This window comes from Ichthyophthirius multifiliis (genome assembly GCF_000220395.1).
Source record: "Ichthyophthirius multifiliis unplaced genomic scaffold scaff_1120509249543, whole genome shotgun sequence".
Lineage (NCBI taxonomy): Eukaryota > Ciliophora > Oligohymenophorea > Hymenostomatida > Ichthyophthirius > Ichthyophthirius multifiliis.
This window is the reverse complement of record NW_004087622.1, coordinates 1-16,911: the sequence shown is the minus strand read 5'-3', so window position 1 is coordinate 16,911 and position 16,911 is coordinate 1. Positions and strand designations below refer to the sequence as shown.

The following is a 16,911-nucleotide window of genomic DNA, read 5'->3' as shown; positions in this document are numbered from 1 at the left end:
TTAACTGATAAAAAGAATTATCATTAAATTTTTAAAATTTTTTGTTAAAAATTATTTTTTTCATCAAATATTATGTTTGTTATTTTATTTTATTTTTTCTGTAACTTTTCTTAAATACAATTCAATAATTTTTTCAAAATAATTTATTTTTTCGTTATTTGTTGTATTTTTTTTAGTATAAATTTTACTTAATCTTTGCATAATTTTAATTATTAGTATTTATTTTACTTTTTTAATGCTTCTATTTCTTTTTTTTACTGAATTAAAAGTTTTTTATTATTTATTGCTTTTTATTCATATTAATTTCGAAAAAAGTTAGACTAAGTGATTTATTTATAATTTTTGATTAAAATTAGATTAATATATATTTATTTTATATATAAGTTTTTTTTTTATAACTATTTTTTTTAAAAAAAATACAATAGATATTTTTATTTTCAAATTAATTATTATTATATATATATTTTTTTTTCTTATGTTTTATTTTGAAAAAAAAATATATAATATAATATAATATAATCATATCCAATCTTTTGCATTTAAAATTATCTTTTACATTTCTTCTTCTTTACTTCCTTCTTTAATTTAAAACATATATTCCCAACAAGCTAAATGAGGTAGACTCATTAAAATACTTTCGATTCTCGCATCTGGTGTATAAAGTCCAAATTTAGTACCTCTGTCATAAACAAGATTAAATTCTACGTATCTTCCCCTTCTAATTTACTTCCATTTCATATTTTCTTCATTGAACTCTTTATCTTTATTATTTTCAATGATTTTTATATAAGAATCTAAAGTAACTTTTCCGCATCTTTTTGAAAAATCAAATGTTTTTTCCCAATTATTATCTAATATGAAGTCGTCATAAAAAATTCCACCAATACCCCTATATTCTTACCTAAATTAAATGTAAAAATAATCATCGCATTATTTCTTTAATTTCTTATATAACTATTCATCATTAATAGCCTAATAAAATCCTTAATGGAATAAAACAAAATCTTCTTCATTAACATAATGAGGAGTTAAATCACTTCCACCACCAAACCAAAAATCAGCAGTAATATCTATTAATATTAATATTTATATAAATTAAAAAAGGAATACAGATATATATATATATATATATATATATATATATATATATATATATATATATATCTATTTATATATATATTATCTATATTTTTTTATATTTTTTTTTTTCTTTTGTTTATATTTATATTTAATTTTTGTATTTACTTGATTCACGATCATATAATTCCATCCAACGATAATTAGCATGTATTGTTGGAATAAATGGATTTTATGGATGTATTACTAATGATATTCCATTAGCATATATATTGTATCTTTGTATTTCTTCATCTGTATAATTTTTACCTAATTTTACAAGAAATAATTATATATAAAAAAACATTAAATAATATATATTAATACCCCTTTATTTCATATTATTAGCTATATTTTTATTAAAAGGAAAAATTACTTTTGATGTATTTATTCCTGCTTTTTCAAAAAAATCACCATTCTTATTTAATAATATATATTTTATTATATACACATTATATTTTTACTTATAATACACAAGTTTTTCCTCCTCCAAATCCATATTATCTCTGCCATTCATCAATAATGAATTTTTAATTATTTTCATATTTTTGTATTGATTCTACAAATTAATTTTGTAATTCTAAAATAAATTATTCAAATCTTTATCTCCTTTCATAAAATAATGTTATTATTATTATTTAATATATTTAATATATTTACTAAAATCTATTCTTATTTCAATGTATGCTTAGCCTATTATATATTAAAAAAAGAGTATTTTATAAGTTTTTTATTTAAAATATATATACATTAATGCTTTTAAAAAAAATAGTTTTATAAATTAGCTTAAAAATAATAGATATCATTTTTAAAATAAAATAAAATAAAATATTTATTTATATATTATTTTTTATATATTTTTTTTTTTATTAAATAAAAAAAAAATATAATAAAATAAAAAAATATACATAATATATATAATAATATTATTTATTTTAATAATGACTTTGATTATTTTATTTTATTCTATTTATCTATATTAATATATTATTAGTTTTATAATATTTTTCTTTTTCTATTTATTGTTTTAAAATATAACTTTATTATTAAAAAATAAAAATATTCATTTATTTTAAATATAATTTTAATATTTAAAATAATATATCAATAATTATTTATTTTTAAAAATAATTATTTTAAATTTTATACATTCAATCTATTATATAAAAATTTTAATCTTTTAATTTATTTAAAAATAATTAAAAAATTATATATAAATTTAATTAATTAATTTAAATTAAAAAAATAAATAGATTTTTAAATTTAATATCTTTTATTAATAATAATGTATTAATTAATATTAATATTAATTTTTTTATAATTTTATGTCTATTACAAATACTCAATTCTTAAAATAAACACTTTTTTAATAATTTTTAATGTCACACTTTCGTGAAAAGATACTAATTATTTTGGTTTAAGGAATAAAAATTACTTATTTATGTCCTTTAAAAATTGTTTTTAGATGATTTAAATAATGTGGAAATATATGTATTATATACAGTACCTACATTCGTAGGTTTTAAAGTTAAAAATCTGTAAGATAAATAAATTCTTTAAATAAACGGATGCATTGATTTTGATTAACATCTATCTTATTTTTTCTATTTTTATAAAAATTCAGATGATTATAATAAAGAAATTTAAAATGCCTAATATATTAATAGGCATTTATTGCCTGATTTCTCACTAAAGAAATATTGCAATTGTTTTAGCTTTTGGTGTTTCCTTAATTATGGGAGTAATATAAGATTCAAGAGGAGGAATAAGAAAAATAACCTAATAAATTGCAGATCATATAATGTATAAGGTTCTTAGAACCTATAATAGCAATAATTAGAATAATAATAAAGGTAAACGTAATAAACAATAAAATCTAATTAATTAGTAAAAATAAATAAACAACTTATTAAAAGATAAATATATCAATTTTAATAAAAAGAAGATAAAGAAATAATGCCATTAGATAATATAGAAGATTTTATTAAAATTAAGATTAATAGATTATCTTCATAAAAATAAGTTAAAGTTTGCATATAAAAAACTAACTATAAAAATGTTATATAACCTCTAAACGATTAGATTAAACTTTAAGATGCAGAAAATTATTTGGCTAAAAAATAAATTAAGTATAAATTAAAAGAAAAAAACATTAAGTTAGTTTGAATCGATTATAAAGTCAATAAAGCAAATTAGATAAAAATATAATCATCAACCAAAACTAAGAAGATAATTTAAAGGATTGTGACACATAAGAGTAAAAAGAAGAACAAAATAATGATAAACCTAAGCAATAATTATATAAAGATGAATTCCAAGTAAATAGCAAATAAAATTACTTTTTATTTTAAAGAAATAATAAAATTTATAATGAAAATTAAGTAAATGAACTTAATATCTTTAAAATAGAAGTATATTTATTTCAGTTATAAGTTTACATGAATTAATCTAAATATTTATTTTTTTTAATTAATTTTAAGTAGAACATTTAGAAAACTTTATATATATAAATATGTAATACTTATTACTACTAATTCTATTATATTTAATGATCTAAAGTTTTTCTAAAAAATACTTGTAAATCTAGTATTATTATTAACTATTAATTAATTCATTATTTTGATATAAAGTGTCTATAAATTTAATAATAAAATATTTAAATGTTTGACTTGCTTGTTTTTCTTTGCTATAGTCACAATATGTTTTTACTATGTTTCTAGAAAAATTCGAAAATTAATATAATAATTGGTTATATATTTTTTTAATAGTAATATTTTTATATTTCATATTGTTAATACATTTATTAAATATAAGTTAATACATATATTAATTTAAAGAGAATTTAAATAAAGATAGTCATGGATAAAAATAAGGATATTTAATATTTTTAATAAAGAAAATTATATAATGAAGAAAATATATTATTTGACGAATATAATAATTTTATCATTTTTGTATTTAATTAATATATAGAAAAATAAATTAATTTTATATATTAATAATTTTGTATTATTTTATTTAATATTTTTATTTTTAATTCATTATAAAAATAATAATATATTAATTAAAAATTTAATTAAATATATATATATAAATATGAATTAAAATAAAGAAAAATAATTAATTAATTTCATATAATATAATAATAATAATTATTTAAAAAAATATATATATAGATATAATTATATATAATATTTCTTTTAAATAATAAAATAAATTAATTAAATATATAAAAACAAAATTAATAAAAATATATTTAAATAAATATAAATAATTACAATATATATATATATATATTTATTTTTAAAAATATTTATATTAATTATATTAAATAACTAGAACCTATTATATTTTATAAAATAATATATATAAAAATATATTATATAATATAATTTATTTTATAATTTTTAATTTTTATTTTATATATATTTAAGTCTGTTTTTTTATGATTTTATTATATTCAACTATGTAAATATATTATTTTTATAATTTATTATTAATTTATTTTAATAAATTTTTTATTTTATTATAATACTAAAAAAATTTATATTTATTTTATTGTTTAATATTATTTTACATTTATATATTAATAATATTTTTTTTTTTAAGGAATTTTATAATTTTTATTCTTTTAATCTATAATAATATTTTTTATTTTATATTAATTATATTAATTATATAATATAGAAATTTAATTTTTAAATAAAAAAATATTTTTTAAAATAATAATATATAATTTATTATTAATATGTAAGTTAACTATATTATAAAATTTATTATAATCTTAAGTTTATTAACTATTATCAATTCTCAAAAAAAAACACTTATAAAATAATGTTTAATGTCAAATTTTTCGACTAGAGATGCTATTGATTGTGGTTTTAACACTGCTTATTCTCATGGATCAAGCTTAACTTATTTATGTGGTTCAAAAACTGTTATAGGAGGATTTAAATAATGTGGAAACTAATGTATTATATTATTTTATCATATATCATAAAACCTATATACGGTTTTTCAATCAGCTTTTATATATAATGATTGATTCTTGGAATACTGGTGTGGATTTTTTGACCGTTAAATTAAATGAAGTTTTTCTTACAAAATTATATAAAAATAAAGCTTCTACTAATACATGTGGAAGAGATTATCCTAATGAAGAATATTAATAAGCGAATATCGAATATAAATCAAATAGTAATAAAGTTAATATTTCAATTAGTAATGATTTTAATAGTGATACTAACTCTTATTTTAGATCTTTTGGTATTAGGGAATTTGTATTTTATGTTTATGAATGCATGCCTTAATGTGCTGGATGTACTAACGATACTTCTTGCAGTTCTTGTTATGAAGGCTATTATTTAAAAATAGATAATTGCTTAAATTGTATAAATTAATGCTAAAAATGTACAGATGGAATTTCTTGTAAATATTGTAAAAGGGGATATTTTTATAATGATTCTTTATGTGTTTCTTTATGCCCAAAAGGTAAATATCCAGATGATTATACAAGAACTTGTAAGGATTGTAATAATAAATGTGCAACTTGTTCTAATGCGACTGATTGTGATACATGTTTTGGTAATAGGGTTGCACCTGCTTGTGAATGCCCTGCTGATAATTATGATAGTTTCAATTATACATTATCTTGTATTGGATGCTCTACTATCGGATGCTCTATTTGTAATGCTACTACGTGCTAAGCATGTCTATCGCCTTATTTTTTAGATGTAAATTCATGTGTAAAAGTTTGTCCTCCTGGTAAATGGGGGAATACGGCAAATAGATAATGTACAGCTTGCTTAGCTAAATGTGCAACTTGTTCTAATGCGACTGATTGTGATACATGTTTTGGTAATAGGGTTGCACCTGCTTGTGAATGCCCTGCTGATAATTATGATAATTTCAATTATACATTATCTTGTATTGGATGCTCTACTATATCTATCGGATGCTCTATTTGTAATGCTACTACGTGCTAAGCATGTCTATCGCCTTATTTTTTAGATGTAAATTCATGTGTAAAAGTTTGCCCTCCTGGTAAATGGGGGAATACGGCAAATAGATAATGTACAGCTTGCTTAGCTAAATGTGTAACTTGTTCTAATGCGAATGATTGTGATACTTGTTTTGGAAACAGGATTGCACCTGCTTGTGAATGTCCTGCTTATAATTATGATAATTTAAATTATGCCTTATCTTGTATTGGATGCTCTACTATATCTATCGGATGCTCTATTTGTAATGCTACTACGTGCTAAGCATGTCTATCGCCTTATTTTTTAGATGTAAATTCATGTGTAAAAGTTTGTCCTCCTGGTAAATGGGGGAATACGGCAAATAGATAATGTACAGCTTGCTTAGCTAAATGTGAAACTTGTTCTAATGCGAATGATTGTGATACATGTTTTGAAAATAGAGTTCCTTAATAATGTAATTGTCCTCAATATTCTTATAATCCTAATGTTTTCAATTAAGCCTGTACAATGTGTTCTACTTTTTCAACTGGATGTACTACATGCAGTTCAATTGAATGTCTTACATGCGAAACTCCTTAATATTTTTAATTAAACTAAAATAAATAATGCGATTCATGTTTAACTATAATGGCTAAAATATATTTTAACGATGATTTATTATCTTTAATTATAGATTTTGGTTATTATTATAGTAATTTGTAAATTGATCTTGTTATCTCTAATTTAGATTTCTAAAGTTATTCTTCTTAATTATAATTTTCTAATTAAATTTGTATAGAGACATTGGATATAACCTTTATTAATTCCAAATTATAAGGAAATATTTTATGTTCTTTTGATAAATATTTAAAAACCCTTACAATTAAGCTTGATACTGTAAGTACTATTAATAAGGATGATGTAATAAAAATAAAACCTGGCTTATTTAAATTAATAAATAATGGATTTGTTTGTGCTGATTTTCTTTAATAAATAACTGGAAAAGTAATTTTAGACTCAAATCTAGTCATAAAATTAACTTAAACAAGTCCTATTTCCATATGTTAATAAACATAAATAATAATATCATGTATTTCTAATTGTGGAAATAGATAATTAAAATAAATTACTTGGTCACTTATTTCTTCTAATGTAAATACGCAAAATGAAATCGGTTAAATAAATTAGTTAATCTAATAATAAAATAATAAACTTATTTTGGATATACCGCCTTTATAATTAAAAAAAAATGGATAATACTAATTTTAAGTAGATGTGGTTTCCTAGTTTAATTAAGCAGCAACTGCTAATGCAATAATATAAACTTTATAAGACACATCTATAGACATAAGAGTAAAAACAAACCTGAACTAAATTTATAGAAGTAATTTAGTGAAAATCGATGTTTATTTTAATCTTTTGTAATGTGAAAATGATGGAAAAATATCTTATCATTAAGAAAATTAATATGAAGTATAAATAAAATAAAATGACAATTTAACTGAATTATTAAATATTGATTCCACATAATTTGTTTAAGGAACTTAATTTTAATTTGAAATTTAACCTTTTATTATGAAGGTAGATACGACATATAATATATAAATTACAGTTTCTTTAAAATCCGATCAAACAATTACTCAATAAATATTATACCCTTTATAAGTTCTATATCATTCTCCTTTGGTTACAATTTTAGGAGGAAATAGATAATAATAATATTTACAAAATTTTTATCTCGAAGGAAAAGTAGATGATCCTAATTTATCACCTAGTGAAAAAGATTCATAAAAGAAACTAATTATGGAATTAATTTAAATTGGTAATGTATAAATCTAAGTACAGGAGATAATTGTAGAGATTCATAAAATAATTTAATTATTTCTCCAATCACATAAAACTTATAAATCACCATATAAAATAAAATGTTATAGGCTTATTAATAATATATATTTAAACTATCAGGAACAAAAAACGGTATAACCGTTTTTGATTAAATAATAATATTAATGGTTGATTATGATGTTCCCCCTGTATATACTACTATTTCTATTAATAACTCTTAAAATAGAATAAATTTAAATTAAGAAATACTAACTTAGTTTGATTGTAAAGGGGATACAAATATTGATAACTTAATAATTACAGGAGTAATTTTATATTAGAATTAATAGAAGAATATAATATCAATAACTGGTAACTAATTTAGATTTCGTATTTGGGAATTATTTTTCGATTTTTTAGGAGAAAATTAAAATTAATTTGAATTAAAATTTTCAATTAAAAATATAAATTTTACAGTACCTACATTCATTTCTTATACTTTAAATGCTAACATACCTCCATAAGAATGTACTTTTGATTAAACTGCAGGTTTTAAAATTAAAAATCTTTAAGATAAATAAATTCTTTAAATAAGCGGATGCATTGATTTTGATTAACCTCTATCTTATTCTTTCTATTTTTATAAAAATTCAGATGATTATAATAAAGAAATTTAAAATGCCTAATATATTAATAGGCATTTATTGTCTGATTTCTCACTAACGAATAATATCGAAACAGTTTTACCTTATGGTGTTTCCTTAATTATGGGAGTAATATAAGATTCAAGAGGAGGAATAAGAAATATAACCTAATAAATTGCAGTAAGCCAATACGATGTTTAAGATAGTTCTTCGTATTATAAATTTATAAATAATTGGTTTGATTAAACTAAATAAAATCATTTAAATGAAAATAAAGTTATTAATTATAATATGATTATTTAAGATATTATTAATCATATAAGTGTCCTCTAATTGTAAGAAAATACTTAATTTACACAATTATATATTAATATTTTAAATGAGATTGAGTATTTATAAACCTATTTTTATTAATAAACTAATTCTTTCAACTATTTAATATAGACACAAATAACAATAAATTCTATATTTAATAATTTTCTTAATTAAATCGCAAAAAAATTAGGGTTTAATAAAATCCAACAATTTATTAAAAATGTTGAATAAATAATAAATGATTAATAAACACTTATTAAGAAAGAATTGATTTCTGACACAACATAATATGATAATCATTTTTAATAAATATAATTTCTTATGTTGTAAGCATAAATAATTTAAAATATTCAATAAGTTGATAGAGATTCATTTAGTCCTAATTAAAACATATTATTAGATAAATAATATATTTAAATAATATAAATAATATCATAAACATTGAATATGATTTAAATTACTAATTAAAATCCTATATAAGTTTTAAATATAATTACTTCTTAAAAAATAACATTTAAGATTTTAAAAGAAAATTATTTGATATTAATTTCAAATGCATAAAAAGATGGTATAAATATAGACTAAAATTAAGAAAAACTAACATACTAGGTAAATTATTTAGAATATCCTTCTTCTGTAATTAAATATGATAAAAGCTTCCCTTACCCCAATAATCATCATTTTATCATAAATGAAAAGTCAATAACTTTTCTTTAATATTAATAATAAACTCCAATTAATATTTCTTTATAAAACGTTTACAATTTACCTTAAGCTGTAGATAATGTTGATAATTATGTCTGTATTTAAAATATTTAAGATAAATGGATTGACTAGGATTGCTTACTTTTATATTATAAAAATGATTAAAATAAAATTAATTAATTTATATGTTAATGTAAAACACAAGGAAAATAAACTCTTGTTAATGACATAAATGGAATATTTAAAAAAGCGATTCGCTCGAAAGAATGGTATTTTTATGCTTCTATATGGACTTTAGTTATTACTACTATAATTTATATTATTACATTTATCTATTTATAATAAATTGATAAAATTCAAGACTCATAAATGGAACAAAGCACGATAAAAAGAAATTAAATTAGGGATATCATTTTTAAAAATAATATTACAAATGATATAAGATAAAGATTAATAGCTAATATTTTTAAAAATGATTAATAAATTATTAAAATACAAAATTAATATCTAGAGAAAACACCGAACTAAAAATAAAGTATTTAAATAAAATATTATTATAATATAAAACATTTTTTATTATTATATATTTAGATTAATTTTTACTTTTATTTAACATTTTTTAAACAAAAAATTAATAAATATTTGTAATAATAATTAAAAAATTAATATTTAAATATTTATTTATAAATAATATAATTATTTTTTTATTTTAATTATTTAAAGATACTTATGCTGAATTAAAATAGAATAAAGAGTTTATTTAGAGTAATTAACAAATATAATCCAAGATTTAATATAAATTATAATCTTAAAATACTGAAATAAAAAATGAAAATAATGCATAATCTAATAATGAATTAGGTTCTTAGAACCTATATTAACAATAATCAGAATAATAATAAAGATAAAAATAATAAACAATAGAAAATAATTTATTAGTAAAAAGAAATAATAAACTTATTAAAAGATAAACATATCAATTTTTATAAAAAGAAGATAAATAAATGATGCCATTAGATAATATAGAAGATTTTATTAAAATTAAGATTAATAGATTATCTTCTTAAAAATAAATTTAAGTTGGTATATAAAAAACTAACTACAAAAAAGGTATATAACCTCTAAACGATTAGATTAAAGATTAAGATACATAAAATTATTTGGCTTAACAAATAAATTAAGTATAAATTAAAAGAAAAAAACGTTAAGTTAGTTTGAATCGATTATAAAGTCAATAAAGCAAATTAGATAAAAATATAATCATCAACCAAAACTAAGAAGATAATTTAAAGGATTGTGACACATAAGAGTAAAAAGAAGAACAAAATAATGATAAACCTAAGCAATAATTATATAAAGATGAATTCCAAGTAAGTAGCAAATAAAATTACTTTTTATTTTAAAGAAATAATAAAATTTATAATGAAAATTAAGTAAATGAACTTAATATCTTTAAAAATAGAAGTATATTTATTTCAGTTATAAGTTTACATGAATTAATTTAAATATTTATTTTTTTTAATTAATTTTTAAGTAGAACATTTAGAATAACTTTATAATATATAAAATATGTAATACTTATTACTACTAATTTTATTATATTTAATGATCTAAAGTTTTTCTAAAAAATACTAGTAAATCTATTGTTATTATTAACTATTAATTAATTCATTATTTTGATATAAAGTGTCTATAAATTTAATAATAAAATATTTAAATGTTTGACTTGCTTGTTTTTCTTTACTATAGTCACAATATGTTTTTACTATGTTTGTATTAATATTTAAGAAAAATTAGAAAATTAATATAATAATTTGTTACTTATTTATTTCATTAGTAATATTTTTTGATATTTTTATTTATTAAATTATTTCTGCATTTATTAAATATAAGTTAATACATATATTAATTTTTAGATAATCTAATTAAAGATAGTTGTGGATAAAAATATAGTTATTTAACATTTTAAATTTAGATAATTATATAATGAATATTTATAATAAAAAATATTGTGTTTGAATATTATTTTATTTTTAATATTTTTTTCTTTATAAATAGAAAATTAATAAATTTTTGATTTTTATATAAAATAACATTTTTATATTTTAATATATATAAAAAAAAATATAAAAAACTTATTTAAAAAACGAAATAAAATTGAGAAAAATAATAAATAATTTAATATAAAATGATATTATAAAGAATTTAGAAAAAAAAAATCATTAAAATAATTAAATTTAATATATAATAAAATATTAAAAACTTAAGAATTAAATTTATTAATAATAAAAATTATTATAACAAAAATATATTTTTACACAGTTAATAATTTTTTGTATATTTATTAGTAATAATCTGTATTGTTTGTAAAAATCTGTATTGTTTGTTAACTTTTATTTTATTTTATTTTTTAATCATAAAATTATTTGTTTTTAATATCATTTTGAGTGCTTTAAGGTGTAAACCTATAAAAAAAATTATTTATATTTCTTAATAATATACATGTATGATTTAACAACTATTTTTTGTTTTTTATAACTTTTTTTATAATTTTTTTTACTATATTTATTTTCTAAATAATTAAAAAAATATTCAGTTGCATTAAATTATCATGAGTATGAGGAATTGTAAAAAATATTTTCATAATTAATAATATATTTTTGCATAAATAATTTACTATGATGGATTTTTGCATTATTCATAAAATAAATAGATTTCTTTTTTATTACTCTTTCTTATAATTTTAAAATTAAACTTTAAATAAAATAAAAAAAGTTTTTTCCATTTACTCCTCCTTTAATTTTTTTACAACCCTCTACATTATCTATACTTATTGCACAAATAAGTGAATAATTACTTGACTTAATATTATCCTAAATTATAGGCTTTGGAACTTTTTTTACTCCATCTAAATTTTTTGTATTTTACTAAATATTAAAGTTACACTCATCAATGAATATAACGTATAATTTAGGATTATTATAAAAATATTAAAGTTACACTCATCAACGAATATAGGGTATAATTTAGGATGATTATAAATTTTAATTAATTATTCAAATATATTTTATATTTAATTTGTTAAGGTTTCAGTTAATTTTTTCTCTTTATATAGACTTATCTATTTATAAGAGAAATTTAATTTCTTTTTTTACAAAATTAACAAATGTTGGAAATGAAAAATAATACTTTTTTTGAAAGTTTTCTTATTTCTATAAAAATTATTAATAAAACTCTTTTAAACTTATATTTATCCATAATCATTAATTATATTTTCTTCAATAATTTGCATGTGATCTTTTGAAATTTTTTATTTTAGCTTTCTGCTTTATTATTTATTTTATTGTTTTATTTTTTTTGTTTAATATTTTATTATTTTTTTATTAATAAAATATTTTTTCGATAGGTATTCTTAATTTTAAATTCCTTACACTATTTGTCTTTCTAATAAAGCTTTCTTAATTTTTTTTTTAATTATATTTTCTTTATTTTGTTATTTTTTTAGGGAAATAAAAGTTAAAGCACATTGAATATTTAATAGAAATTTTGATAAAAATCAAATTCTTATTTGTTATAATAGTATAATTAATAATTAAATTTATTATATTAAATTTTTAATATTATATTTTGTTTAATTTAATTTTATTATTTTCTTGCTCATTAAATAAGAAAATAGTGCATAAATTATTTGAATATTTTTCATTAATGATAATTTACTATAATTTTCTTAAAATGTTTTTTTGGAGATAATTTCAGTTTATGGACTTTATGATTTTATTTATAAAATATATTTATAAAAAAAAAAAAAAAATTAACAAAATGATAATAATAAATAAAATTTATTTAATTTTTTTTAACAAAAATAAAAATTATATATTTCAATAGTATATTTGTATTTTAATATACTAATTAAAAAAAAATGTTTTATATAAATTAAACTTTTAAAATAAAAATTGAATTAATCAAATTGAAATTTAATTTTCAAAATTATTATTGATAAAATAAAAACATTAATAAATATTATATAACTTAAAAATATTTTAAAAATTAAATTATTTAATAATAATAGATGAATAATTAATTAAACATTTCTATTGAAGAGTAAAATTTAATTTATTTAAGCAAAATACATTTTTATGATGTCATTAAAATTAAATGTAAAACTCCATCATTTACTTCCTCAGCTTGTAATATTTTTTATTTAAAAAAATTAGAGGTAGTTGACACAGAAATATATACCATGAAAAGGCCAGTTAAGCAAATTTAGAATCCCAAGTATAATATAGACGAATTACACGAAATGGCAGTAGAAATCCTAAAATAAAAAAATAAAAACCTTTAGGTTTTTAAGAAACTAGAAAAGCAGATAAAAAACTTTGTATTTTAGTCATTGAAACGGAACAAAATTAGTCTGGATTTCGATATCAAAAGAAAGATGATGAGATAAAGATTAAGAGAACAGTAAATAAAAAGTAAAGCCTATTTATATATATATTTACTATTGATTTAAAATAAAAAACATTGTAAAATATATAATAATAGGTTTTTAGAATTGACAGAGTAGCCTAAAATCTATGGAATAAAAATAAACAAAATAATTATAAACTAGATAAAGAAAATAAGAAAATATAATTAAGAATAATAAAAAAAAGGCTGAAAAAAAATAAATAATAAGCATAATATTTTATCTTATAATCTTAAAAAAAAATTAAAAATTATAAAAATCTAAACAAAAATATATTATTTTTATATATAAATATATATTTACTTTTCTTAAATGAATAAAGAAATCTCTTATTAAATAAATTTAAAAATACTAAAATCTTAAATTAAGCAACAGAAGTGTAATAATATATATTTAAATATTATCAAAATATTATATTTTTATTTATTAAAAAAATAAAGAATGAAATAAATGTATCAAAAAAAATAACTCCATAATATAGAATTCACTTCTAAATTTAGAATCAAGCGATCAAATTAATATAAATAAATAATAAGATTGAAAAATTTAGAAATATTAATTTAAATATAAAGAGTATTACGAACATATAATTATATATGTATAAATATATATATATATATATAATATATAATATATAATATATAATATATAATTTTCTTCATTATATAATTTTCTTTATTAAAAATATTAAATATCCTTATTTTTATCCATGACTATCTTTATTTAAATTCTCTTTAAATTAATATATGTATTAACTTATATTTAATAAATGTAGTAACAATATGAAATATAAAAATATTACTATTAAAAAAAATATATAACTAATTATTATATTAATTTTCGAATTTTTCTAGAAACATAGTAAAAACATATTGTGACTATAGCAAAGAAAAACAAGCAAGTCAAACATTTAAATATTTTATTATTAAATTTATAGACACTTTATATCAAAATAATGAATTAATTAATAGTTAATAATAACAATAGATTTACTAGTATTTTTTAGAAAAACTTTAGATCATTAAATATAATAAAATTAGTAGTAATAAGTATTACATATTTTATATATTATAAAGTTATTCTAAATGTTCTACTTAAAAATTAATTAAAAAAAATAAATATTTAAATTAATTCATGTAAACTTATAACTGAAATAAATATACTTCTATTTTTAAAGATATTAAGTTCATTTACTTAATTTTCATTATAAATTTTATTATTTCTTTAAAATAAAAAGTAATTTTATTTGCTACTTACTTGGAATTCATCTTTATATAATTATTGCTTAGGTTTATCATTATTTTGTTCTTCTTTTTACTCTTATGTGTCACAATCCTTTAAATTATCTTCTTAGTTTTGGTTGATGATTATATTTTTATCTAATTTGCTTTATTGACTTTATAATCGATTCAAACTAACTTAACGTTTTTTTCTTTTAATTTATACTTAATTTATTTGTTAAGCCAAATAATTTTATGTATCTTAATCTTTAATCTAATCGTTTAGAGGTTATATACCTTTTTTGTAGTTAGTTTTTTATATACCAACTTAAATTTATTTTTAAGAAGATAATCTATTAATCTTAATTTTAATAAAATCTTCTATATTATCTAATGGCATCATTTATTTATCTTCTTTTTATAAAAATTGATATGTTTATCTTTTAATAAGTTTATTATTTCTTTTTACTAATAAATTATTTTCTATTGTTTATTATTTTTATCTTTATTATTATTCTGATTATTGTTAATATAGGTTCTAAGAACCTAATTCATTATTAGATTATGCATTATTTTCATTTTTTATTTCAGTATTTTAAGATTATAATTTATATTAAATCTTGGATTATATTTGTTAATTACTCTAAATAAACTCTTTATTCTATTTTAATTCAGCATAAGTATCTTTAAATAATTAAAATAAAAAAATAATTATATTATTTATAAATAAATATTTAAATATTAATTTTTTAATTATTATACAAATATTTATTAATTTTTTGTTTAAAAAATGTTAAATAAAAGTAAAAATTAATCTAAATATATAATAATAAAAAATGTTTTATATTATAATAATATTTTATTTAAATACTTTATTTTTAGTTCGGTGTTTTCTCTAGATATTAATTTTGTATTTTAATAATTTATTAATCATTTTTAAAAATATTAGCTATTAATCTTTATCTTATATCATTTGTAATATTATTTTTAAAAATGATATCCCTAATTTAATTTCTTTTTATCGTGCTTTGTTCCATTTATGAGTCTTGAATTTTATCAATTTATTATAAATAGATAAATGTAATAATATAAATTATAGTAGTAATAACTAAAGTCCATATAGAAGCATAAAAATACCATTCTTTCGAGCGAATCGCTTTTTTAAATATTCCATTTATGTCATTAACAAGAGTTTATTTTCCTTGTGTTTTACATTAACATATAAATTAATTTATTTAATTTTAATCATTTTTATAATATAAAAGTAAGCAATCCTAGTCAATCCATTTATCTTTAATCTTTTAAATACAGACATAATTATCTACATTATCTACAGCTTAAGGTAAATTGTAAAGGTTTTATAAAGGAATATTAATTTGAGTTTATTATTAATATGAAAGAAAAGTTATTGACTTTTCATTTATGATAAAATTATGATTATTGGGGTAAGGGAAGCTTTTATCATATTTAATTACAGAAGAAGGATATTCTAAATAATTTACCTAGTATGTTAGTTTGTCTTAATTTTAGTCTATATTTATACCATCTTTTTATGCATTTGAAATTAATATCAAATAATTTTCTTTTAAAATCTTAAATGTTATTTTTTAAGAAGTAATTATATTTAAAACTTATATAGGATTTTAATTAGTAATTAAATC

General features: G+C 16.9%; 2 protein-coding genes across 2 annotated transcripts, besides 23 other annotated features; one reads left to right on the top strand and one right to left on the bottom strand. All coding sequences in view use genetic code 6, as the record gives it.

Annotated features, from left to right (window-relative positions):
• Positions 1 to 418: 418 nt before the first annotated feature.
• On the bottom strand, positions 419 to 1,683 carry IMG5_010790 (hypothetical protein). The gene is made up of 4 exons (XM_004039708.1): positions 1,590 to 1,683; positions 1,444 to 1,534; positions 1,246 to 1,386; positions 419 to 1,070 (listed from the first exon to the last, which is right to left on the bottom strand). The coding sequence occupies exons 2-4, from the start codon at positions 1,454 to 1,456 to the stop codon at positions 520 to 522; spliced, it is 705 nt and encodes a 234-aa protein (XP_004039756.1). The 5' UTR covers positions 1,457 to 1,534; positions 1,590 to 1,683; the 3' UTR covers positions 419 to 519.
• Positions 1,113 to 1,189: a microsatellite.
• Positions 1,116 to 1,235: a microsatellite.
• Positions 1,547 to 1,592: a microsatellite.
• Positions 1,684 to 1,951: 268 nt separating the features above from the next.
• Positions 1,952 to 1,982: a microsatellite.
• A 2,022-nt stretch (positions 1,983 to 4,004) lies between these two features.
• Positions 4,005 to 4,038: a microsatellite.
• Positions 4,039 to 4,462: 424 nt separating this feature from the next.
• Positions 4,463 to 4,503: a microsatellite.
• Positions 4,463 to 4,520: a microsatellite.
• Positions 4,521 to 4,658: 138 nt separating this feature from the next.
• Positions 4,659 to 4,705: a microsatellite.
• Positions 4,706 to 4,811: 106 nt separating this feature from the next.
• Positions 4,812 to 4,850: a microsatellite.
• Positions 4,851 to 4,957: 107 nt separating this feature from the next.
• On the top strand, positions 4,958 to 6,937 carry IMG5_010780 (leishmanolysin family protein, putative; the record flags this gene model as incomplete). The annotated part of the gene is made up of 3 exons (XM_004039707.1): positions 4,958 to 5,087; positions 5,239 to 6,796; positions 6,916 to 6,937. 3 exons carry the CDS (start codon positions 4,958 to 4,960, stop codon positions 6,935 to 6,937), a joined length of 1,710 nt encoding a protein of 569 aa, XP_004039755.1.
• Positions 5,654 to 6,531: a microsatellite.
• Positions 6,620 to 6,665: a microsatellite.
• Positions 6,938 to 10,454: 3,517 nt separating the features above from the next.
• Positions 10,455 to 10,497: a microsatellite.
• A 1,131-nt stretch (positions 10,498 to 11,628) lies between these two features.
• Positions 11,629 to 11,684: a microsatellite.
• Positions 11,630 to 11,678: a microsatellite.
• A 228-nt stretch (positions 11,685 to 11,912) lies between the features above and the next one.
• Positions 11,913 to 11,952: a microsatellite.
• Positions 11,953 to 12,093: 141 nt separating this feature from the next.
• Positions 12,094 to 12,124: a microsatellite.
• A 370-nt stretch (positions 12,125 to 12,494) lies between these two features.
• Positions 12,495 to 12,607: a microsatellite.
• Positions 12,608 to 12,892: 285 nt separating this feature from the next.
• Positions 12,893 to 12,947: a microsatellite.
• A 203-nt stretch (positions 12,948 to 13,150) lies between these two features.
• Positions 13,151 to 13,194: a microsatellite.
• A 1,420-nt stretch (positions 13,195 to 14,614) lies between these two features.
• Positions 14,615 to 14,683: a microsatellite.
• Positions 14,622 to 14,681: a microsatellite.
• Positions 14,676 to 14,711: a microsatellite.
• Positions 14,712 to 15,725: 1,014 nt separating this feature from the next.
• Positions 15,726 to 15,768: a microsatellite.
• Between the last annotated feature and the right edge of the window lie 1,143 nt (positions 15,769 to 16,911).